The sequence below is a fragment of the Balaenoptera acutorostrata genome, chromosome 13, assembly GCF_949987535.1.
Source record: "Balaenoptera acutorostrata chromosome 13, mBalAcu1.1, whole genome shotgun sequence".
NCBI classification, from domain to species: domain Eukaryota; kingdom Metazoa; phylum Chordata; class Mammalia; order Artiodactyla; family Balaenopteridae; genus Balaenoptera; species Balaenoptera acutorostrata.
This window is the reverse complement of record NC_080076.1, coordinates 93,202,137-93,225,378: the sequence shown is the minus strand read 5'-3', so window position 1 is coordinate 93,225,378 and position 23,242 is coordinate 93,202,137. Positions and strand designations below refer to the sequence as shown.

General features: G+C 64.2%; 1 protein-coding gene across 6 annotated transcripts in view; it reads right to left on the bottom strand.

Annotated features, from left to right (window-relative positions):
* Window positions 1-556: 556 nt before the first annotated feature.
* FBRSL1 (fibrosin like 1) overlaps window positions 557-23,242 on the bottom strand; it is an 86,666-nt gene continuing 63,980 nt past the window's right edge. The window contains exons 6-20 of one of the 6 annotated variants that reach the window (XM_057526234.1): window positions 15,010-15,055; window positions 12,206-12,533; window positions 11,869-12,089; window positions 11,012-11,080; window positions 10,641-10,840; window positions 9,854-9,904; window positions 9,557-9,652; window positions 8,880-8,948; window positions 8,692-8,721; window positions 8,418-8,489; window positions 7,082-7,211; window positions 4,941-5,018; window positions 4,654-4,737; window positions 4,224-4,422; window positions 557-2,633 (exon numbers count right to left, since the gene is read on the bottom strand). In XM_057526234.1, coding sequence (XP_057382217.1) covers window positions 1,799-2,633; window positions 4,224-4,422; window positions 4,654-4,737; window positions 4,941-5,018; window positions 7,082-7,211; window positions 8,418-8,489; window positions 8,692-8,721; window positions 8,880-8,948; window positions 9,557-9,652; window positions 9,854-9,904; window positions 10,641-10,840; window positions 11,012-11,080; window positions 11,869-12,089; window positions 12,206-12,533; window positions 15,010-15,055 — 2,508 coding nt within the window. In that variant the 3' untranslated portion in view covers window positions 557-1,798. Of the gene's footprint in view, window positions 2,634-4,223; window positions 4,423-4,653; window positions 4,738-4,940; window positions 5,019-7,081; window positions 7,212-8,417; window positions 8,490-8,691; window positions 8,722-8,879; window positions 8,949-9,556; window positions 9,653-9,853; window positions 9,905-10,640; window positions 10,841-10,913; window positions 11,081-11,868; window positions 12,090-12,205; window positions 12,534-15,009; window positions 15,056-23,242 lie in introns of all 6 variants that reach the window. The other 5 variants (XM_057526235.1, XM_057526238.1, XM_057526236.1 and 2 more) reach the window with 5 other exon arrangements.

Here is a 23,242-nt window from a genome sequence, read left to right as displayed (position 1 = left end):
TTTCTAAACCACGGCCAGGGCAGGGCTAAGGGCCCAGCGCTCAGCGCAAGTAGCTGCGGTCCCCACTGCAGGGCAGGCGCCCCCTCGCCCTTCTCCTCCGGCAGGTGGCGGCAGCCAGCTGTGCCCCTGCTCCCCTGCTCCCCTCCTTCCTGAGCTCTCCCCTCTCCAACAGCCGCCACCCGCTCTGCTGGGGCAGCGGGGGGCAAGGCCCGCCCCGCCCAGGATGTGCACCCCAACAGCCAATGCACAGAGAAGACCAACCCAGCGGACAAGTTCCATCCAGGGGCGATGTGGCAGATGACAGGGTGGGGACCACGTGACCAGAGCAGAGTTGAAGGCCAAGCGAGAGGTGCCAGGCAAAGGTCAGAGGGAGGAGCCTGAACGGCCCCGGGGGAACGGAACGGCCTGGGGGAGCGGGGCGAGGTGAGGCTGGTGACGAGGACGGCGCTCCACTGGGCAGCCCTGGTGGAGGTAGCAGCCAGGGTGCGGGAGGGAACTGAGGGTGGGTGCGCGACCCCCAGCTGTCACAAAGCCCCACAAAACACTCAACCACCTGTCCATCCAAAATCAAGGCTGTATTTACCTTCATTGGTTGATGTGAGAACAGAATGTTTAAAATAACCGGAGTCTACAGTGGAAACACGGGGTTGAAGATACAGAACCGAACAAAGCAAACAGCTACAGATGGCCGAACCAAGGCTCACACGCCGAGGACACAGGTGTGGATGCCAGGAAACAAGGTACGCTGACGACAGGGCATGGTGACATTCACGGGGTTATGAAAGTAAGACTGAAACCAAAAGGAAATCATGCCAAGGCCTTGGCCGGTGGGAAAACATGAGACAAACGTCTGCTGATGTCCTCCGTGAGAAGAGATAGAAGTTATTTCTTTTGTGCCTTTAGCCTTTTCACCTCCCAAAGCCTACTTGTCTGGGGTGGATCCCGAGGACACTGCCGTCAGCACACACGTCCCAGGGCCGCTCCGTGGTCCCCCCGGCGGCCCTGACCGCTTGCATAGTTGAAGGACGCTGCCGCAGTTAAACGTCTGAGGGCATTTCCAACTGACAGCGGGTGGGTTTTTGTGACCATGTTAAACAGATAACCAGAGAAGTTTCTAGAAACCGTTTTTATAAAGTCTACCTAGGTTAAGAATTTAATAACATCATATATTTATATTAACAGACTATTTACAGTTTGTGTTTTTTTTTTAAAAAAACAAACCGAAAAAGAAACCCTTTTACACTTCTGCATAATAAGGCAAATAAAGTTTTGTACATTATTAATTATCCTAATATATATCTGTAATTTCGGTTCCAAGTACCAAGGGAGGGCCAGGGCCGGGCCTGAGTGGGGACCTCACAGTGCGTTGGACAAAATGACCGTTTTCTTCTCCATAAATAAGACAAAAAAACCCCCTGGGGCTCTGAGGCCATTAAATCGCAAAACCAAACTGAAAGTTAAAAAGCAAAAGTCTCTTGTTTCATTTAAATGTCTAAAGAGCACAAAGTTGAAAAAAATACAAATCTATTAAAAACGCTTCTCACCTGTGGGAAAAAAGGTACAAACTTGAATTTTTTTTCCAGTAGCCTCATTCCAAGCTCGGAAAACTAAAGATCACCCCCAGAAAAGCCGTGTATGACACCCCGACTCCACGGGCTGCGAGTGGAAGAGCGAGCATCACCCCAGGGCCGATGGAACTGTGCTTAAGTTCTAGAAACAGACGTTTAGGTTAGTCGACAGCAGTGCGTTCGTTTATGGAGGGGCCTCCGCACACGCGGCGGGCGCGGCCCCGCGGCCACTACCGCGCCTCCACCTCCTGGGGGTTGCGCGAGGGGGAGTAGTCGCGGGCCTCGCCGGGCGCGCGGGCCCCGAGCGGCGTAGTCCTGCTCCGCGGCGGCCCCGGGGGCGTGGGGGGCCCGGCCGCGGCCACCAGAGGGGGCGGCGCGCCGAGCGAGGCAGTGGCGGCCGGCGGGGTCCGCGCCAGGAGCCCGTTGTGCAGCGCGGCGGCGGCGGGCGCGAGGCGCGGGTAGTGCAGGGCGCCCAGCGTGGGCAGCAGCGCCGTGCCGTCCAGGTGCGCGGCCCGGGCGCGCTCCAGCTCGTCGCGGCGCGCCTCCCGTAGGCGCTCGGGGCTGTAGTCGTGCGGCTCGCGGTCGCGGTAGGGGCGCTCGGGCGGCTCGAGGAGGGCGGCGGGGCCCGGGGCGAGCGGGGCGCGGCGGGGCGGCTCTGGGCCGCGGTAGGCCTCCCGCAGCGGCTCCCAGGCGAAAGCTGGGCGCTCGCGGCCCGCGGGGCCCGGGCCAGGCTGCGGGGGCGCGTCGCCGTCCTCCCCGCGCTCCTCCTTGACCTTCACGTCGCTCTGGGACCGCTCGGCCGCCGCCTCGAGCGGCTTTGCCGGCTCTCGGCCCAGGAGGCCAGCCAGGCGCAGGCCGTCCCCCAGGGCCGCCTTGCTGGGCTTGGCGCTGTCCTCCCGGGCCGGGGAGCGGCTCTCCTTGACGCGGGGCTCGGCCTCGCGCTCGGCAGGAAGCCCGGGCCGGCCCGGCTCGCCCTGGCCGCGGAGCAGGAGGCCGCTGCCCGGGTGGCCCACGGCGGCCGCGGGCGAGGTCCGGCTCAGCAGGCGCGTCTTCTCCAGGAGGTCCCTGGGAGCGACAAGACAGAGCGCCCTCCTCAGCCTGGCGGGAAACCGGGCAGCGAGCTCCCCTGACACCAAGCTCCCACCTCATCGCGGCGAGGCCACTGCCCATGGTAGTGACCTCAGGGTCCTTGCGTGCGTGCGTGCGGGGTACGCTTAGCACCTCGGGCTCCCATGGAATCACTGCTACTGGCACCCCGTACACACACGGCGACCACAGCCCACGTCCCCACGCGGGTTACCCCACGGCCGTCTCCCCTCCACAGGCACCACGGAGACCAACTTTGCAGCAGAACCGTAGAACGCTCCACGGGGACCCAGGCCGCGGAGCCCCTGAGCCAGGACAAGTCCTTCAGTGAGGAACGTAGGGCAGTTCCACCCAGGCCCCAGATCCGCTGCAGGGACAGGGTCCTGCAACTCCTTCCTCGTGGGCAGTGTGTGGCCTGGCTGCGGTCACCATAGTTCCGCCCGCCCCATCGCAGGCTGGTTCTCACCCGCAGCACCACCCTGTACTTTACAGTTCTTTGCCTCTGAGCTCGGAGCACAGCGGGCACGGCCCCCACCTTGATGAGGGGCTGGGAGAGCAGCTGGGCTTGAGTGGGTCAGATCCGAGGCTCCTTTTCCCCTTGGGAGTCCCCAGGTCCCCCAGACCCCTGCCCAACCCTCAGTGCTGCACCTGGCCACCATCACTCTACTTGAACCCCACCCACTCGACCCTGAGGTCCCCGTGGGGGACCTGCAACTCCCCGGGCTCCTGACCCTCTGTGGTGACAGTGCTGGCTGTAGGATGCAGGCAGGCCCTAGGCTGCTCCCTGGCACCCTTCCTGGGTCCGGCGACACACGTCCCCACCGCCTTCTAGGCCGATTCTAGGTCGCCTCCTCGCTCTCAACCTCCGCCCTGTGCCCCCAGTACCTGACACGCAGCACTGCCCGTGAGTGAAGTGCCCCAAGTTCAGGACTGGGGGGGACAGGACCTGGGTGGAAGGGCCAGACAGGAAGCCCTCCTCTGCTCCCGTCCACGCGGCGGGCCACGGCTCCTCAAGAACACTCAAGTCCCAGCCTCTGCCGCTGACCGGAGAAGGTGGCTCCCGCCTCCCCTGCCCTGGCCTAGCTCTGCGGCCCATAGGGCTGGGGGCAGGGGGGCACGCACAAGCTCAGCCCCCATCCACCTGCCCCGCCCACAGGCGTACCTCCCAGACTCGGTCCCCCTGGTGGCTCAGCAGCCCCCTGCAGCGTGCAACGGCATTCTCTGCCCTGCTGATCTGAGCTCCCTCGAGGCCCCGCTGTGGTCCACAAGCCCACGGTCCCCGCCAGGGCCTCGGAGGGAGTGCACCCCCGCCCTGCATGGTGCCTGCCCAGACCCTGCGCCAACAAGAGCCCTCCGTGCGGGCAGAATGCAAGGGGCTTGGGGATGGGGGCGCCCTTCCCCTAGTCTTTCCCGGTCCGGAGGATGCAGACTTCACACTCTCCCAACCAAGGAGACTGAATGCAGAGCTCAGCGTGCCCCGCGGGCGGGTACCCGGGGCTCGGCGGAGCTGCCTAGGGGATGCGGGGGCGGGAAGCCGGCAGGATGGGGGAGCGGAGGAACCCCACTCACCGCTCCTCCCTGCTCTTGTCCAGCTCTCGGTCGTGGTTGGTCAGGGCTGAGACCCGCTCGGCGTCTACAGGCTTAGGCCACGGGGGTGGCGTGGGGAAAGAGGGCGGCGCCCGGTGCAGCCGGTTCCAGGCCTCGCGGGGGCTGGGCAGGCCGTGCAGCGTGGGGCCCTCCTTGGGGGCAAAGAGGCCGCCACCAGAAGCTGGGGGGTGGGTGGTGGTGGGAGCGTGAGGCCGAGCTGCCAGGGAGGCGCACACACGCGGAGATTCCCGACCTCAGACCCACAAGTGCCCCAGGGAGGCGGCGAAGGGGGTCCGCGCGCCCGACGTCAGGGCGGCCCGGGCCCGCGCAGGCGCGCGCGGAGGACAAGGTGTGTGCCCATGCGCGAAGTGAGGGCGCATGCGCGGGGAGAGCAGGGGGCGCGGTCACTCACTCAGCGCGTGGCTGCCCAGGCCTCCGAAGGCGTTGCTGCCCAGGCTCCCCAGGCCCCCGAAGGTGCTTGATCTGCTGAAAGGGTCTGTGGGGGCAAGGAGGGCTCAGGGGCCTCCACGTGCGCACTGGACCCTCCCCCCACCCCGTGGCTCCCGAACCTGGCAGGTGCCACCTCTGCAATCTGAGGGGTACCCGGGTTCTTGAGGTCATCTCCCCACCCACCTGCACCCCACAGCCCTGAGGTCAGCACAGGCCAGCCAGACGGCACGGACCTCAAAGAACACCTACCTGTCAAGTGACCAGTGGGCAGGAAGCTGCCAGGATGGGCTGAGGGTCCGAACGGGTTGGTGGTGGGATGGGCAGCACCTGGGGAGGGGGACAGGTTGATGGAGGCCGGAGTGCACCTGGGGCCTCGGCCGTGGCTCCTTCCAAGGGTGGGTGCGCCCTGGATGGCCGCCCCTCCCACTCCAAGCACGTGACCAGGTAGGAGGTGGGCCTTCAACTCCCTGGAGCCTGGAAGACCCCGAGGGGGCGGAGCAGGGAGGCAGGTGCTGACAGCAGCGGAGCCCCCAGAGGAAGAAGGGCAGAGGAACGGCCTGCGATCGAGCCTTCAGGAGTTTCTCCCAAAGCCAGCGGCCCTGGAGTTTCCAACCAGAGCTACAGCCCCGGTCACCTAACAGTGGGTGCGGCCTGGGTGCTGACGGACACTGGCCCGAGTCACGGCTGCCAGAGGCCGCAGCTCCTCCTGCGGCGTCCCCTGGCTGCAGGCCACAGCCCACAAGCGTCACGGCGGCAACAGCCCCGGCTCCCCCGACGCCCCCCAGGACCGAACCTGGAGGGCAGCCGGTGGGCCCAGTCTGGAGACGGGGCTGAGCCAGGGGCCAACTCTGCTGCTTAGGGTGCCCCGCCCCGTAGCCTAGAGGTGAGTGCCTGGCGAGACCAGTGACGTGGGCGCCCCCTCGTGTCCCTCCAGCTCCCTGCACCTGTGGGGACCCCAACAGTGGCGCGCTGCTGCGTGTGTCACCGGTGGGCTCCTCCACCCAGACACACGCAGGTTCTAGCTCCCAGAGAGCTCCCAACTAGAAACTTGACCTCACCTCCAAGTGACCCTGAGTCAAAGAAGTTAGGAAAACAGCTGGCCCCAGGGCTAAAGAGGATGGTGTATCGAGGAGGCCATGGGTGGGTGCGGAGCACAGAGGGGCCCAGGCCACAGCCTGTGGGCTCTGGCCCAGATGGGAGGCCCTCTGCTTTCTGAGGGGCCCTGACGCCTGGCTGGGGTCTGGAGGCCATCAGGGCAGTGGAGCTGGGGCTGGGAAGAGGCGCCACGCTCACCAGGCCAGCCAGCATGACCCCATCCACACCCATCACGCCAGTGTGCCAACGGGCTGCCCGCATGCACCACGTGTCCACGTGCAAGGGGCAGCGGGTGGGGGTGAGCATATATGAGCTCAGAGGAGGGCGGGGGGAGGTGTCCGAGGAACAGTCAGGGAGGGCTCTCTGAGGAGGTGACGTCCTTTGAGGGCCTGACAGCTGGGGAGGAAGCAGCAGCAGCCCCGGCGCGAGGGCTCAAGGCCGCTGACCTCAGCAAGGCCTGCTGCTCGGCTGGCATCTGGGAACTCGGGTTCCAGGAGGTTTCTCGCTTCCCTCTGATAGGAAGGCCTCACGGATGCTCAGGTTGCTTGTGCAAACAAGGTGGTCTGTGCTGAGCACCTGCTTTCCTTCTGGGAGTCCGGGTTTTGGTCCATGCAGGCAGAGCTGCCTGCGTGACCGGCCCCCAGTAAGAACCCTGGGCGCTGGGTCTCCACGAGCTTCCCTGGGAGACAGCACCTCGCCCTGCTGTCATGGCTCCTCGCTGGGGAATGAACTGCGTCCTGGGGCCCCTCGGGGCAGTGCTCAGGAGGCACCCGCCCATTTCCACCCTCCCCCTCCTCCTTGCCGACTGCTGTGTGTCCCTCGGCTGCAACACATACAGCCAGGGCTGGAGTGTGACTTGTGCTGAGTCCTGGGAGCACTGCGAGCCTGGGGGTAGTCCCAGGGAGCCTGACACAGCAAGGCTGTGGCGCGGCTGCTGGCGGGGGCGAGCACAGGGGTTCCGGGAGCCGTTTCCCACCTTTCGGAGAAAAGCCAGACCCTTCCTGGGAGGGACATCGGGAAGGACGCCCCAGAGAGGAGGGCATCCTGGCCAGAGTCCATGTGGGACTCAGGTCAGCAGCGGGGAAGTCTCCGCGGGGGGGTGGGAGAAGCTCGAGGAGGGCAGGGCTGCCAGACCCCTCTGGCTACGACCGGAGAAACAAGAATGCTGCCCGAGCAGCCAGAGCCCTGAGGCGCCCGCACCAGCCAGAGGGAAAAGGCGAGAACGCCTCCGCCCGGCCGCCCCCTGGCCTGCATGGCGGCTGAGCCCCCAGCGCCCACGGGCCAGGCCGCCTTACCTGAGCTGGAGAGGAGGGGCCGGGCCAGGTCCTGCGGGTAGTGGAATCCGGCGAACACACCCGGGGCGGGGGGTCTGCTGAACAAGTCCAGCTTGGCGCCCGCGTCCAGTTTGTGAGGGCCCAGCTGCATCTGCAGGACAGAGTGTGCGCAGGGGCTGCCAGTGAGCTGACAGCAAGGTGGGACGCCACCTGCTCCGCTGGCCTTGCCCAGCGGGCGGTGACACAGGTAAGATTTATCCTGACGACGTTTCAGCGGACGCAGGATAACCGAACGCCATGTGTGATGACACAAGTTCCTGATTGAGGTGTTTCACTCCTTTTCATGTGCTTTTTGAAAGCTGGTGTGTTTGCACTTAAAACACATCTCAATTTGGATGCTACATTTTCATTGGAAATACTTTGTTTACACTTTGTAAAATTAGGCTGGAAGAGCATTCCCATACGCAAGTCGTTCCAGTTTTCCAATGACTAAATTTAGCTTCAGTATTAAGATTCAAATTTATTAAAGTTAAACAAAACTAAGAAGCCAGTCCCTGGGTCACAAGGGCCGCAGGAGGCATGGGGCTAGGTGAGTTCTACCTGCCGAGATGGCAGCGACAGAGCGGGTGCTTGGGCCCTAGCTCGGGGCCCTGCCCACCTCCTTCACTGTGCCTTCCAGGTGGCCCTGTCTGAGCATCTGCATGTTGAAACGCACAATAATCTGTCATAAACCCCTTTCTGTGACTGGTCCTTTGTACCATATTTAGGACGTGATGAGTTAAAGATATTGTGCGTGGGGTAACGTGTTATCTGAGCTGGCAGAGGAGAGCATGGAGACCCTTCTGCGATACGAGGGCAGGGTCCGTCCTGGCCCCCTCAGCGCCCCGGCCCATCGCCCCAGCCGTGGGCCCCCAGGTCTCCCACTTCCCTGCGTCGCTCGGCCAGGGCGCCTGGCACCACCTGCCGGGAGGGGGACGGCCTCGAGCTGGGCTCCTGTTCACCACCTGTCCCCCCCCCCCCACCCGCAGGGAGCACGCAGGCTCTGTGAGCACTTTTGGTCGACTTTGCCCCTGGCTAAAAACCCAGGCACACAGCAGGCCCAAGTGCTAACAGACACCTGGAGGGAAGAAGGGGGCAGGGCCGAAGGCTCGCTGGGAGGACTCGACTGATGGTGGGGAGGCCCGCAGGGTCAGCGCCTCCCAAACCCCTGCCTGTGTCACCCTGGGTGACCAGGCGGGAAGTGGCCTTGAGCTCCCCACACACTGCTGTCCTGTCCCCTCCCAGCCCAGCACAGCGCCTGGGCGAGGGGCACCCTCTGAGCCGCGGGCCGGGCCGCAGGATGAGCAGTCAGGCTCACCTTTATCTTCTGCTGATGGTGGTAGATCTGCCAGGCGATCTGCACGTGCACGGCACACCACCTCCCCGGCTTCTGCGACAGGGCGGGCGACGGGCTCAGCTTTGAGGCCAGGACCCCCTCGCTCCCCCCACCCCCCGCCAGATTCCTGCTGTCACAGCGCACCCCTGTGGCCACTCAAGAGGCACCCAGAGTCCTCCCTGGCCTTGGACCTCCCCTGAGGTCCCGCCAGGCCCCTTCCTCCCAAGGTGAGGCAAGCAGGCATACACACACTCACCCTGACTGCTGTCCGGTACGGGTCTGACACCTGCCATCGACAGAGGAAGAAGCATTAGACCCAGGCTCTGCAAGCAGCCCAGCCCCGGGGGGTCGGGGGGAGAGCACTATGTGGGCCTCCATGAGGGGCCACGATGGCGGGAATGCCCGCCAGGGAAGGAGGGAGGCACAGGCACCGCTGCCACCTACCCCGGGGGCTTTCTGTAGGAGGGTGTGAACAGCACTGGCCTGGCCTGTTAGCTCGAGTGGGTTTGAAGTCTGAGGGGAGAGAGGGACAGGGCACGAGACGACTTTGCAGGCCCCACGCCCAGGCGGCACGAGACCGCCCAGGCGGCACGAGACCCCCCAGGCGCCACCCAGGGGCGGCCTGGCCTCCCACCATATCCTACCCAGAGGTTTCTGAAAAGGCTCTTGACCGACGTGCCTGGGCCAGGGTCTTCCCCAAGGGCCAAGGCAGCCCCGCTTCAGGGAAGGTGAGCAGAGCAAGCCCAGTCCCTGGTCCTGGGGCCTCAGGGGGTGCTTCCTGCCTGGGCCTCCTGCTGCGAGGATGGCCCTGTGCTGCTGCCAGCCAGACCCCGCTGCTGTGCTGCTCCTCCCACCCCCAACCCCGAGAGCTGCCAGCGGGAGAGGTGAGAACGAGCGAAGCCAGGCTCTCCCGGCCCCGTGGGGCACACAGGGCCCCACCCAGGGTCAGAATGTTCTGCACTGAGGTGAAGACCCCTTGGGGGCCACCCGGGATCACGACACACACAACCACGTGCGAGGCGGCTGGAGCTGCCCAGGGATGGGAAGGGCTGGCTGGGGGGGGGGGCGGTCCTGCAGACCCCACCCACAGTGCCCACCCCCCTCCTGGGAGCAGCTGGTACCTTGGGCTGAAAAGCACCCTGCAGGGATCCAAAGGGACCTGGGTGTGGGAGCAGGGCGGGCAGTCCTGGGACGGCTGGAGGGAAGGGCGGGAAAAACTGCAAGAGAAGGCGGGAGGGGCATTCCAGGGGCCTTGCCGGACGCTAGGACGCCCAGGGCAGGGATGCTGGGCCCAGCCCTCTGGTCCCCACTCCGTCACCCCTGCGCTGGGTGGGAGGCTACACGGACACGGCACAGCCCCGCCGCCCTCCACACCCCTCACCCTGCCTGGACAGCCCAGAGCGCGCAGGGACACTCACGTTGGAATGTCGGAAGTAGGGACTGTCCAGCTTGGGCGTGTACTTGTCAAACTGGAAGGGAAGGAGGCAAAGAGTGAGGCCTCCGTCCACGCGGACGCCCTCCGCTGGCCAAGCACCCACCCACACCCTCGGGCCAGGCAGTGGCCAGAGTGAGGCTGGTGGCCTTAGGCCAGCTGTCCCCTAGGCTCCCCGAGGGTGCTGCCCTTTGGCCTTCCCTGTTTTAGTGGTCCCAGCACGGGAGGCGCAGACTCGCCCATCTGGTGTCTGTGGCCATGACTGGGGGGGCGGGGGGGGGCGTGGAGCCCAAGGCTGGTGGTTAGGCTGCAGGACACACCTAGGCCACTGGCAGACTAGTCAGTGACAAAGCAAAGCTAGGTGGTAGCAGAGGGGACCCTGCCCCACAACAGCTGGCTCAGGGGATGGGACCTCGAGGACCAGGAACATGGGAAGAGTCCTGGCTCCCGTGGCCCCTCAGTCCTGTCGGGCCTCCGGACCTGCCGCCCTGCTGCCAGCGGAGACACGGAGGACCCCACGTGGGTGCAACTGGCCCCATGGCCATGTGGACACGCGGTGCTCCCCAAGCCCGAAAGAACGGCTCAGGATGGGGAACCTCATGGCATGACCTGGGGCGGGGGGAGGGGGACGAGAAGAGGGGCTGGACGGACAGCCAGACGGAAGGGGATGGTGTCAGCCTGCATGCGTGCAGAGAGCGTCTGCGTGTGCCTGCTGCGTGTCCCACGCCCGGGCCGCCCCCGCCCGCCCGCCCGCCGGCACGCAGCCTACGCACCGGCGGGGGTGCGGCGGGCGGCAGGAGCGGCGTCGGGGGCGGCCCGGCAGGGAAGGGGGCGAATGTGTGTTGGTGCTGGTGTGTGTGCTGGTGTGTGTGTTGGTGCTGGTGGAACTCCGCCCGCAGCAGAGCTCCCGGGCCCAGGGGGGCGCTCTGGACCAGAAAACGCGCGTTCAGCTCTTGCCTGAGCAGCTCGTGATCTACAAGAGAAAAAGAGAGAGACAGAGAGGCACGTCGGCCGCGGGCTCCCGGCGGGGCGAGGCGGATAGTCACCTGCTGGCACTCCCGGTTTCGGCAGGCCAAGCCGTGGTGGCCGCTCGCTACGTGCGGGCCCCAGGGTGGAGGTAAGAGAGGTGCCTGTGACCAAGTACCAATCAGAATCCCCGAATGAGGCTGGCAATACATGATTGGCTGGCTGAATGAGATCAACAGGCTGGCATCTAAAGGCAAGAGAGAACACCGTGAGCCACCCTGGGAGCCCCCGGAGACAGCCCTGAAGGGGAGCCCTGCCCGTCCCAGCACCCCCAGACCAGTGTCCTGGTCCCATCCTGGGGCACTGAGCTGCCCCCAACCCAAGCTAGGCCGACAAGATTTTAGAAAAAAATTGGAGACCCACAGAGAAATCCTTAGTGACCTAAGATTTGGCCGTGAGGGGCCCCTGCTGGAATCAGGCAGGGAGGGAGAGGCCAGGCTGGGCCAGGCCAGCTGCTGTTCACCTGGGGCCCCTCTCCTCCACAATTCAACCCTCTCCCCTCCCCCGCCCCCCCAGCAGCCCAGGGACGGTGGATGGGAAGAGCCACGGCAGGCCCCGGGAGCCCTCACTGCCATGATCACGGAGCAGCTCCAGATTTCACCAACTCCCTGCCCCAGACTGCCTGACCAGGCCTGGCAAGGGCTCAGAATGGAGCAAGGGATGTCTGTGTCCGTGTACGCGTGTGTGAGCACCTGTATCTGTGTGTATCTGTGTGTGTGTGCGCGCGCGCACACACAACCGAGGCCCTGGCAGGAAGCTTCCTCTGCCCTGGGCAAGGTGGCCTGCTAGCGCTATGGGCTGCGGGGGGGCTGCCATCCAGCTGGGTGGGGTCTGGAGGGCCAGGTGATCACTAAGTATACAGACCTCGGGGGCTGGCCCCCTCCCCAGGGGCCGCGTCCCTCCCCCCGGGGATTAGGGTCCCAGAGTGCAGGGGAACAGTGACCCCGCTGCCCCACCAACGGCGCCCGGACCTACCGGCGGGGTGTCCTGGGATGACCAGGCTGTTGGCCGGCAGCGCCGGGGGCGGGGGCAGTGTCGGGGGCGCGGCGAACATGGCCGCCGCGTGGTGCTGGTGCTGGGCCTGCGAGCGGAGCGCCAAGTGTGAGGTAGAGAGGTGGGGGCCCGGCCCGTGAGGCGACAGGGACGCGTGCTTCGCGAGCCCCAGGCTGGCGCCGCTGCTGGCGCTGCTGCTCCTGCTGCAGGGAGGGGCGCTCAGTGCCCGGCCGGCCGCGCGCGCCCCGCGCCCACCTGCGCCTGCGCAGGCCCCGCCCCGCGCCCACCTGCGGCTGCGCGGGCCCCGCCCCGCGCCCACCTGAGGCTGTGCAGGCCGTTGTGCGCTGCCGCGCCGGGGCCCGGGAAGGCGCCCGCGGGGAGAGGCACGTGCGTCGGGAGTGGGGCCCGGGTCTGCAGGGGCGCGGGCGGCGGCTGTGGCGTGAGGCGGGGCAGGGCCGGGGCTTCCTTCTTGACGGGCGGGCTGGACGGGGCGCCGGGCGCGGGGCCAGCGGAGGGCAGGACCGGCGCGGGGCTGCGCACAGGGGGCAGGAAGGGCGGCTCGGTGCTTAGCTCGCGGCTGCGCTCCAGGCCCGAGACTTTGAGCGCCGCCCCGGCCTTGGCCTCGGACTTCTCGCCCAGCGTGGGTCCTGCGGAGAGAGGGGCCGGAGTGAGCTGGGGTCCCGGCTCACTGAATGCCGTCCAGGGCTGTTTCCGACGGGGAGACACGCGGCGCGGAGCTCCTGCCCACAACACCTCGGTACCCCCGCCCCCCAGGCTACCTGCCCTGAGGGCCGACCCGCAGGGAGTGTCCTGCACCTCCTGCCCACGGAGATCCCAGCGCAGGGACTGTCCCGGCCCCATTTTACAGAGGGAGACCGAGGTGCACTAGGGAGCCGGGCCAGGCAGGGCGCTGGGCTCCCAGCTCATTCTGTCGCCCTTCCTTCCTCCGGCAGGAGCTTCACTCGTGCTAGCAGCTGCTCCTTCTGGACCCACCCGGGTGACCCCTGGCCTAAGCCCTCTGTGGGCCCTTGCCCTGGGGCAGACTTCCGGATGACAAGCCTTGCCTGGTCGGCCGGGAGGAAGCTGCTGCGGGCCAACACTGCCCCCCTCTTCACCGCCCAGAGCCTCTGCTCCCCTGCGAGCTGCGGGCCTGCCCTTGGGCCGTGAGCTCCAGCCAGCCGCCTGCTCACTTGAGACCCTCCTTTTGAAACGGCTACAAGGGAGGCCTCAGGTCACATACCCAGCGGCCAGGCGGGGGGCAGCACCACCCATGTGAGCCGCTTTGCCTGCAGGGGGCAGCATCCCGGTCCCCAGGAGGAGTGGAAATTCAGGTCGCTGGGCTGTGGGCTGACCCCGTGGCTGCCACGCTGAGTGAAGAGCTGGCCACAGACTCCCCTGCGGCTGCAGGGCAGTGTGACCCAGGCTGGCAGAGAGGTGAGAGGTCTGGAGCCTCTGGGAAGTCTCCTTCCCTAGGGCGACACCTCCCTCTGCCTTGGGTCTGTTTGCTTAGGGACGCACCTACAGAGGAGGCCATTGCCACCACTCCTGCAACAAGGACAGGAACAGAGGGCCACTGGCTTCAGCCCACTTGCTGCTCACAGCTGCCCAGGGACACTAGCCCTTTCTCCCCTCCTGTCTCTCTCACATCTCCACACGAGGCCCTCACAAAGTAAGAGCAGCCATCAGGATGGAAAGAGGCAGGCATGGGCCATGCAGACCTGGACGTGACCCCACGTGTGCCACCAGTGCCCCAGCCCTTCTGGAGATGCCTGGAACCTTCTAGAGCCTCCTGCCACTGGAAAAGCATGAGCACTGCTACTCATCACCACCCCCCCCCCCGCCACCTCTCTGGGTACCTCAAAGCCCAGAGTTCCCTGAACTCTGCTGAATCGTAACCTCCAAACCTGTGACTGTGACCTTATTTGGAAAAAGGGTCTTTGCAGCCGTAATCAAGCTAAGAATCTCAAGATGAGATCAGCTTGGAATCAGGTGGGCCCTAAATCCAGTGACGGTGTCCTTGTAAGGGACAGAAGAGGAAGAGGCCTCATGAAGGCGGAGGCAGAGATGGGAAGGATGCAGCCAGAAGCCCAGGGATGCCCAGGTTTGCAGGCAATACCAGGAGCTGGAAGAGGCAGGAGGCACCCCTCCCCTGGAGCCTCTGGAGGGAGCGCAGCCCTGCGCACACCTGACTCCAGATTTCTTATCTCCAGAACCGTGAGCAGGTGAATGTCTGTTGTTTCAAGCCACGCGGTTTGTGGTCATTTGTTGAAACTGATACACCCTACGTTAATTACGTCTGAAATGCCAGCTGAGCATGCCTGGCTCCTCCGAGCCTCTGGTGGGCCGCCTTACCCAGACTCCCCAGCAGGTGTCTGCTCGGCTGCAATGCTCTGACTTGAGGAAGGGGCTTCTTGAGTTCAAGGCACGTAGAGGCCGTGCCCAGCTACCAGGCCAACAGGACCCAGGTGCTGCGGGTGCCCCAAGGCCTGTCCTGTGTGCTCACATCCTGAGGGAGCCCCCCAAGCAAAAGGGCCCCTTCTCTGTGCTGGGCCCAGGGAAGCCCCCTTCCCGGCCACAGCCCACAGCTGACAGGCTGGGTCACAAAGGCCTATCCTGGCCTTGATGGGACCGTGGCCAGGCATCCACCCTCCAGAGCAGTGCCGGCCAGAAGAGCTTTGTGGGACAGTGAAATGCTGGGTACCTGCGCCATGCCACTCGGGGGTCACTGGCCAGGGCCTGGGTGTGCTGGCGGGGCCGCATCCCGAGCCAGGAGCTGCTGGCCATCCCAGAGCACCTGAGCCCGTGAGCCCAGGGAGGGCCCGGGAAAGTGCGCTCCTCACGGTCCCCAGCAGTGCAGGGACCCCACTTTGGGAACCGCCGCTCCAGAACTGGCCAGCTCTGGCCGAGACACTGGCCCCGTTCCCAGCTTCCCTTGTTTCCTTGTGGTTTTCCCGGGGGGTTGGCGGGGGGGCGGGCTGCATCCCTCAGTAAATGACAGCACCCAACTCCTGCCTGGGGCTCTGCACCTGAAACTCAAGACAGAGCCTAACTTGGGGGCCGCCACGGACTTCAGGAATGTGTCCTGTCCCTTCCTAGAGGCCAGGAGCCCAGGAACACACTTACCTTTATCGGCTGCTGGGGCAAAGAGCTTCTCGGAGCCCACAGACGCCTGAAAGAAAGAGAGGAGGGTCAGAGGCCAGAGAGACCTACAGGGCTGGGGTGAACCTGGCCCTCACCCCCTGCCCCCGGCACCCAGGAAACAGGTCTGGGCAGGTTCTGCGCACACAAGGGCCGCCCAGCCTGGCAGAACACATCCTTCTGGGCCCACAGCCCCCATGGAGGAGGGTGACCACGCCCAGGCCCAGCTGCAAGTACTTGGACACAGGTCATTCGGCCTGTGACCAGGGAACCAAGGACGCCCCACGCAGCAGGGATGCAGGGGCTCAGCCTGGCCCTGCTGGGTGGGGAGCTAGGACTTGGGAATCGGGGCGCCAACCCGCGGAGCCGGCACCAGGAACCCGAGGGCTCCGCTGGGCCTGGCACTGGAGGTGGCAGGGTGGGGGGAGCAGAGTTGGGATGCCCGCGCCCCCCAGCCCCAGGCTGCAGGACACCACGTGCCACGCCCCAGACATGCTGAGTCACAGGTCTGGGGACCCCGGCCACCATGATGCACTGAGTGTCCAGGGTGGAGTGGGGTCAACCCACTTCAGGAGGGAACGTGGCAGTTTCTGATGGGCCCCTGGGCCGCTCGGCCTCTCCCCTCCGGGCGAGACGCCCGTGTGTGTGCCAGGCCTTGGTGAGGACAGTCAGGATGAGGCTGTGGCCCACCCGCCGGTTCGCAGCCGCAAGCCCGTAAGGCTGTTCTGAGCAGATCTTTTCTCCCTAGCTAGTGTTGTTTTAAAACAGTTTCGCTGAGGTATGATTCACGTACCATACAACACGCCCACTGAAGGCACACAGCTGTGGGCAACCATCACCTCCACCTGTTGTAGAACATTCTCAGCACCCGGGAAAGAAACCACATGCCCTTCAGCTATCGCCCCAATACTCGCATCTCCCCCCGCCCTGGGCACTGCTACTCTGCTCCCAGCGTCTCCCGATGCCCCCATCGTGGACTTCCTCGGGGAGAAAGCATACAGTGGTTGCTGTTGGCGTGGGGTGACTGAGTACCAAAGGGCATGAGGCCTCCCCCCAGGACGGCCACTGTCAAGAAAGACAGAAAACAGCCAAGGCTGGCAAGGACAATGTGGAGAAACTGGAACACGGTGCAGCCGCTGTGGAAAACGGTACGGAGGTTCCTCAAAAAATCAACCATAGAACTACCGTATGATGCGGCAATCCCACTTGGGAGCATATGTCCAGAGAACTGAAAGCAGAAACTCAAACATGTATCTGTCCACCCGTGTTCACAGCAGCATTATTCACAATAGCCAAAACGTGGAAGCAGGGACTTCCCTGGTGGTCTAGTGGCTAAGACTCCACGCTCCCAATGCAGAGGCCCTGGGTTCGACCCCTGGTCAGGGAACTAGATTCCACATGCCAGCAGCTAAGAGCCCGCCCGCCCACAACTAAAAAGATCCCACACATGGCAACAAAGATCCCGAGTGCCGCAACTAAGACCTGGCGTGGGCCAAATAAATAAATAAATATTTTAAAAACCCCAAAAAACAAAAAACCAACAAATGTGGAAGCAACCCAAGTGTCCATAAACAGATGGCTGGATAAACAAAACGTGGTGTATGCACACAATGAAATATTATGCAGCCTTAAAAAGGGAGGAAACTGACATATGCTGCAAGTGGATGACCTTGCGTACACTATGCTCAGTGAAGTAAACCCGTCACAAAAGGACAAATCCTGTGCGGTTCCACTACATGACGTCCCTAGAGCAGGCAAATCCATGGAGGCAGAAAGCAGGCTGGTGGGTGCTGGGGGAGGGGGAGGGGAGGGGGCATTAGTGTTTAATGGGGACAGAGTTTCAGTTTGGCAAGATGAAGAAATTCTGGAGTTGGATGGTGGTGATGGTTGCACAACGATATGAATGTATTTAATGCCCCGAGCTGTACACTTAAAATGGTTAAGATGGTAATTTTGTTATGTGTATCTCACCACGATAAATAAAAAACTTAAAGAAAAAAGCATGAAAGAGCTCTCTGGGGTGATGAAAACATTCTCTGTCGGACTCCGGTGGGGGTATGTAGTGGTATGTATTTGTTGAAACGCACCCAACTGTACACTTAAAACAGGCGCATTTTGTTGCGCGTAAATTGTGGGGCAAGAAAGTCAATCATGAGATGGGGACTGAGGCGAGAACAGACTGACAGGTGAACAGAACAGAAACAAGAGTCCCAGACAGTGACGCCCACGGGAGGCCCAGCACAGGCAGGGCCCGGGTCTGTGGGAAAGGGCAGGAGCTGCTCGGATGGGGGCTCCCCGGGCCCATGTCACTCCAGGCCTGCTGACGGCAACGTGCAGAGCGAACCGTGAACAGACCGCTGTGCCCCTTACACTCGTGCTGGGGTGGGGCCACCTGCCTAACCACGCCCCGAAACCCCGCACTGGGAAGAAAACAGGTGGCAAACGCAGGCCGAAAACACAGGCCCACACTCCCCGGGCTGGACTCAGACCCGCACCAGAGGGGAGTCTGCTAACCGGGGCGCCAGGGGAGCAGGGAGCTGAGGCCGGGGTGCCCTCTGCAGGGAGGCTGTGCCTTGACCTCTTCCTGAGGGTGTTCCCGAGGCATCCTGCGTGGTGAGCAGCCTGGATCGTGGCCTCACCCGAGGAGATCCCGGGGTGGGGGTGGGGGGATGGGTGGGTGAGGGGCCCACCTGGGCTGGGGGTCGGCGGGGTCAGGATGGCAGAGTCAGCAGTGCCAGCCCACCCACCCCTCAGGGCCAGGATGGGGACACCTCACACCTGCTCACTCTGCAGCAGGCACGGCCCCAGCTCTGCTGGGAGCTACGGCCACGTGTCCAGGCGTGAGGCCAGGTGCCCCCAGAGCCCTGTATCCTCCCACAAAGGCCCATGAGTCACCTATCCTCCCACCCAAAGACCCCCAGGCCTAACAGGACTGGACCCTCGCCACGACCCCAGGAGGGGGTCCTGTTGACACTCCCACTTGAGGCCACACAGCCCGAGTGACAGCTGCTTAATTACTAGCTGGTCTCGTTAACACTCTCACAAATTAATTCTCCACACAGCAGCCAAGAGTATCTTTAAAAGCCAAACCAGAACAAGTCACCCTGGACTGAAAGCACTCCAGTGCCTTCCCACTGCCCCAAACTACAGTGTGAGCTTCTCCCCCAGCCCCCAAAAGGGTGTGGCCGGCCGGCCTGTCTGGGCCCTTGACCCAGTGGCTTCGGCCAAGTCCCCCCAGGCCTTCCCAGACCCCGTCAGCCTGAGGGTGCCCCGCCCCCACTGGCGCACGCTTACATCCTCTTCGCCTGCTGCCCTGCACCAGTGGGAGAAGGGCATGAGTGGGCAGGGCCGGCGCCCCCCACATGAGATGGACCAGAGCAGCGGCAGCCACTCTGCTCTCCGGAGCCGCCCCCTTAAGGTCTCCACTACCTGAGGCACCGACAGCCCCTCTGGGCCTGGGGCTGGTGCTGACCGCGCAAGCAGCCCACCCCAGTGCCTTATCGCGTGCCAGCAGCAGGTGCAGGGAGTGAGCTCAGCCTGCAAGCTGTCGTCAGCTCCCAGGGGTGTGGTCGCTGGGCCACTGGGAGGGGGAGGGGGCTACTCCATGGCAGGTCGGCCTCGAGCACCTGCCTCAGCTGCCCCGTGTGTACCAGCCCTCACCGGAGCCCTCCTCTGATACGGCCGGGCGCCCGTCCCACCCAGGCTGGTGTCGCGAAGGAACGTGGTAGAGGCGTCACTCTGAGAAAATGCGTTTGCTCCTGTGGGGCAGGACTGCCCTCGGTCCTAGACTGGGGGTGGAGGGAAGAGCAGCAAGTCCAGTTAAGGCTGCAGGCGCCCCTGCCCTGCCCGGGAGGCCCAGCCAGGCCAGTTCCGGTTCACTTCAAGGCCCCAGGCTGGAGCACTGGACCCCAGAGCCAGGAGGTGGCGCCCCAGACACTGGGAAAGTGAATGGGGAGCAGAGAAGGGAGGAGAGGGGAGGGGGGCGAGGAGCAGCGACGGGGAGTGTCTTCCCTGGCCCTGCCGACCCCTGGGATGCCGCCCGGGCAAAGGCGGGAGGCAGGTGGGAAGGCCACTGTCCCCTGTCTGTCCGGTCCTCACAGCCACACTGCCCAAATTAAAGTTTGCTCAGGGAAGCTGAGGGATCCAAGTCCCCACAGGGGTCGTGGGCAGGGACCTGGCAGGCTTCCACCGCACGGCAAGGGCCAGGACACCGGGCCAGGCACGGCCAGGCCCACTGGAGAAGGCTCTCAAGAAACACCCACAGGCACTCTTAGCTCCCAGGACCTCTGGGGCCGTGGCTCAGGTTCCAGCCCCCTTCCCAGCACAGGCACAAAGCCACCCCTGCTGGGACTTGGCCCAGGTCGAGGTCCCTCGGTTCTTTCCCTTCCAGGACAAGGGGTCTGGAGCCGGCCAGCTGACCCAAGGCGGGTGGGCAGCCCTAGCGCAACCACCAGATCTGTGCTAATAACTTCCTGAGGATTATCCACTGGGACTTGACCCAGGCAGCGCCGGCACCCTCCAATCCTGGCACTGAGCCGGTGTGGGTGTGAAAGAAAAGGGTCACTTCAGGCCAAAGTCCAGGTTGGAGGTCCCCGGGCTGCAAGTTCAGGGTCCCCGTGGAAGGCGCCCGCTCCGTACGGAGAGTGTCAGGGTCAGCACTCTTTCCCCGGAGATCCGCAATCCCGGCCGCGGGCGGAGGTCAAGGCGCGCTTTGTTTGCGAGGACCCGACCTGCGGGGCAGCCTCGGCCCAGACACGCGGCACAGACTCCGCCGGCCGCGCCCCGCCCCAGACAAAGAGCTCCAACTCCGGGCAGGTGAGCGCGGCGGGCGCCGGGAACCCGGGCGGCCAAGCCCGCGCCAGGGCGCAGACAAAGGCGCGCGTCCCCCAGCGCCCTGCCCCGCCTCCGCCGCGGGCCCCCCAGCGCCCTGGCCGAGGCCCAGGACTCTCTGCGGGTCTGCCGCCACGTGCGCCCCACGGGCGCAGGCGGAGGTACGTGGGGTGTCCGCGCGTCCGGCTCCCGTGAGAGACGGAGTGAGCAGAGCGCCGGGGGCCTCTCCCGCTCCCCGTTCCTCTAGAGGGGGCGGCTGCTCTCCCAACCCCGGCCCCCGAAGTCCCGAGTTCCTCCCCGGAGGCACCAGCGCTCACTCACCGCGCGGGCGCCCCGGGTCCGGCGCGCTCTGCAGGCGACCGCCGCTAGTCCTCGTACCGGAGCCGGAGTCGAAGCTGGGCGGCATGGACGCGGGCCCCCGCCAGCCTCGGCCCGTCGAGGTGGCCCCTTCTCCCGTGGCGCCCTGCCTAGCCGGAACCCAGGCCGGGGGCGCGCATGTCCGCCGCGCCGACTCGGCGCGCTCCGGGCGGCTCTCGGTGCGCACCGGGCTCCCGGACGCCGTCGGGCGCGGCGCGTGTCCCACAGGCGGCGGGGACGGCGGCGGCGGGCGCACTGCTGGCTGGCGCGCAGGCGGCGGCCAGGGAGCGCGGCGGGGCGGGGCGGGGGCGGGGCGCGGGCAGGCCCGATTAATCCAGCCCCGAGGCGCGGATCTGCCCGCATGGGGCCGCGGACTTGGGTTCAAGCGTTCGCCGTCCCATCCCCGTCACCAGGTCTGGGCGCGCGGTGCCAGCTGTACCGAACGCTGTATGGGCCGGCTACTCCGACGCGCACAGCAACGAATATGCATGGCTCCTACGCCCAGTTTACAGAGGGGGAAACTGAGTCACGGAGCGGCGAGGTCGAGGAGCTGGGACTTGAAGGAAGGACAACAGAGCCCCCACATCTGTCCGATGTAAGCTCCGCCCTCAGTTTCACCATCTGCGAAATGGGGATGCAAAGTGGGAGAAGGGGTCCAAGTAGTTACTGTAATTTTGAATTGCGCAGTACACGCCAACCCTGACCACTACTCCGGAGCCACCTGGCCGCTCCGTGGGCCCAAACCGAGTTCAGATCCAGGGGGAACAACCGCCCCTTGAGAAGGCCGAGTATATGCCCCACACCGATCCAGGCCCACGGGGTGGCACCTAACATTCCAGAGCGCGCAGGTGCAACACCAGGACACCAGCAGCACAACTCCCAATCATGAAACTTGCTGTAAAAAAAATCCACGGAGGGTAAGGGGGCCGAGGGGCTCCTGCAAGGAGTTTGAGAGCCCACCTCTAAGCTGCTGTGGGGCTAGGGGCACCAGGAGGTCAGCTCTCCTGAGGCATCCAGGGACCCACAGCTTAGAGCCCAGGTTCAGGGCCTGCATACGCCTGCCCTAAGCTGGGCTATCAGAGGCGGGTCCATTCAGTGGGGAAGCGCACAGCCATTCAAACAGGACCCTGGGACACAGCTCCAGAACCGCGGGCACGGGGCCAGCGCTCCCTTTTCAAAAGGCGGCAAAACACAGGCAGACACATGCACTTACACAGCCCACAGTTAATCTCCAACCGTAAAGAAGAAATGGCCAACGGTGCCAGCCTCTAGGTGGGGCTTTTAAGTCCTTTTGTTCTGTTTGAATTATTTACCAGTTACAGGTATTCCCCTTACCCCGCCCCCATAAACGTCATACCACGAAACCGTTTCCTGCCATAAAAACAGCACGTATGCGGCACCGGGCTGAATGGCTCTTAACCATGAAATCACTGGGCCCTCACGCCGATCCTTTGAGGACACACTATTGTCACCTCCATTTTGTTGACGAGGAAACTGAGACAGAGAAGTGAGGTGACATGCTGGAGGCCACGGAGCTGGTATGTGGCAGGGCTGGGATTGGAAACCCGGCAGTCCGACCCTGGGGTCCGTGGGCTTAGCCAAGACGTGCTCTTCCTCTAGGAGAGCAGCAGAGACTGGTCCTGGGACGTGGGATTCTGGCGGGAGAGCCCTGACTCCCAGGCTGGGGGGTGGCTTTACCTCAGGGGTGGGTGTCTGCGGGCCCATGTGCCCCCGTGCCCACTGCACCGTGCCCCAGCAGGGCGTGAGCTCTTGCACTTGGCCCAGCTCCAAGGCCTCTGGCAGCGAAGGGGAAAGGTGTTCATGCAGTGGGGTGTCCTGATCTACCCCTCTGGGGTCAGCAGCAAAAGTGCCCTAAGCCCAGAAGTCAGTGAACCTTACACAGCAAAGTGGAATTAAGGTTGGTCAGTTGACCTGGAGATGGAGAGACGATGCCACGGGCACAGCTTAATCTCAGGGTCCTTACTAGTGGGAGGAGAGACGGGAAGACGCTGCCCTCTGGCTGTGAAGATGGAGGAAGGGGCCGGGAACCCAGGCATGTGGGCGACTCTACAAGCTCAGAAAGGCCGGGAAGGGATTCTCCCTGGAGCCGCAGAGGGGCCGGCCCAGCCCACAGCTGGACTCCCACGGGGACACTCCTGTGGGACTTCTGGCCTCCAGACTGAGAGATAATAGTGTAGTACTCAGCCGCCGAGTTGGTGACAACTTGTCACCGCAGCCACACTCAACTTACACTCACAGCCAGGACCCTGATTAGGGGATGGAATGCAGAAGAACAAGCCGCCCCATCGGCAGGCCTGAGTCAAGCTCACAGCCTAGTGGGAGAGAAGGGCCATACACAGGGAGACAGGTAATACGAGTACAGATGGGGTGGACAGACAGTAAAGGGCAATGTGAAAAGCAGTGACGGGCACTGATCTGAAGGGCAGCTGGGGGAGTCTTCCCATGAGGGGCGTCTGAGCTGAGACCTGAAAGATGAGAAGGACCAGGCTAAGCTGAGGGGAGCTCTAGGGAAGAGTCTTCTGGGGTGGCCACAGCCAGTGCAAAGGCCCTGAGGCAGGAACAACCTGGCAGGGCCAGCCAGGGAGGTGGGGTGGGGCACAGGGCCTTGAGGGCCATGAGGGAGCTTGGGCATTTGTGTTGAGCAACAGGAAGAGATGTGTGTGGGATCCGAGGAGGAGAGGGATGATGAGGTCTTTAAAAAGACCCCTCTGTAGGATCCGCCACAGGGCTGGGTGGGGCACAAGGAGCTGGGCTAGGAGCTGCAGCGACAAGCAGGCGGGGGGATGAAAGGGGGCAGGTGGTGGGGCCCCTCCAGAGGTGGGGACAGGGACCATCCCGTTGGAGATGTCAGCTGGCAGCTGGTTATGGAGCTTGGAGCTCTGGGGGCAGTGACCCTGGTGCACCAGGTCAGGCAACCTCCCCCAGTCGAGCTGCTGAATCCTCGGGGCCCCAAAGGTACGCTCCATCATCATGTCTCCTCCAGATGAGCAGCCGGGCTGCACCCAGTCTC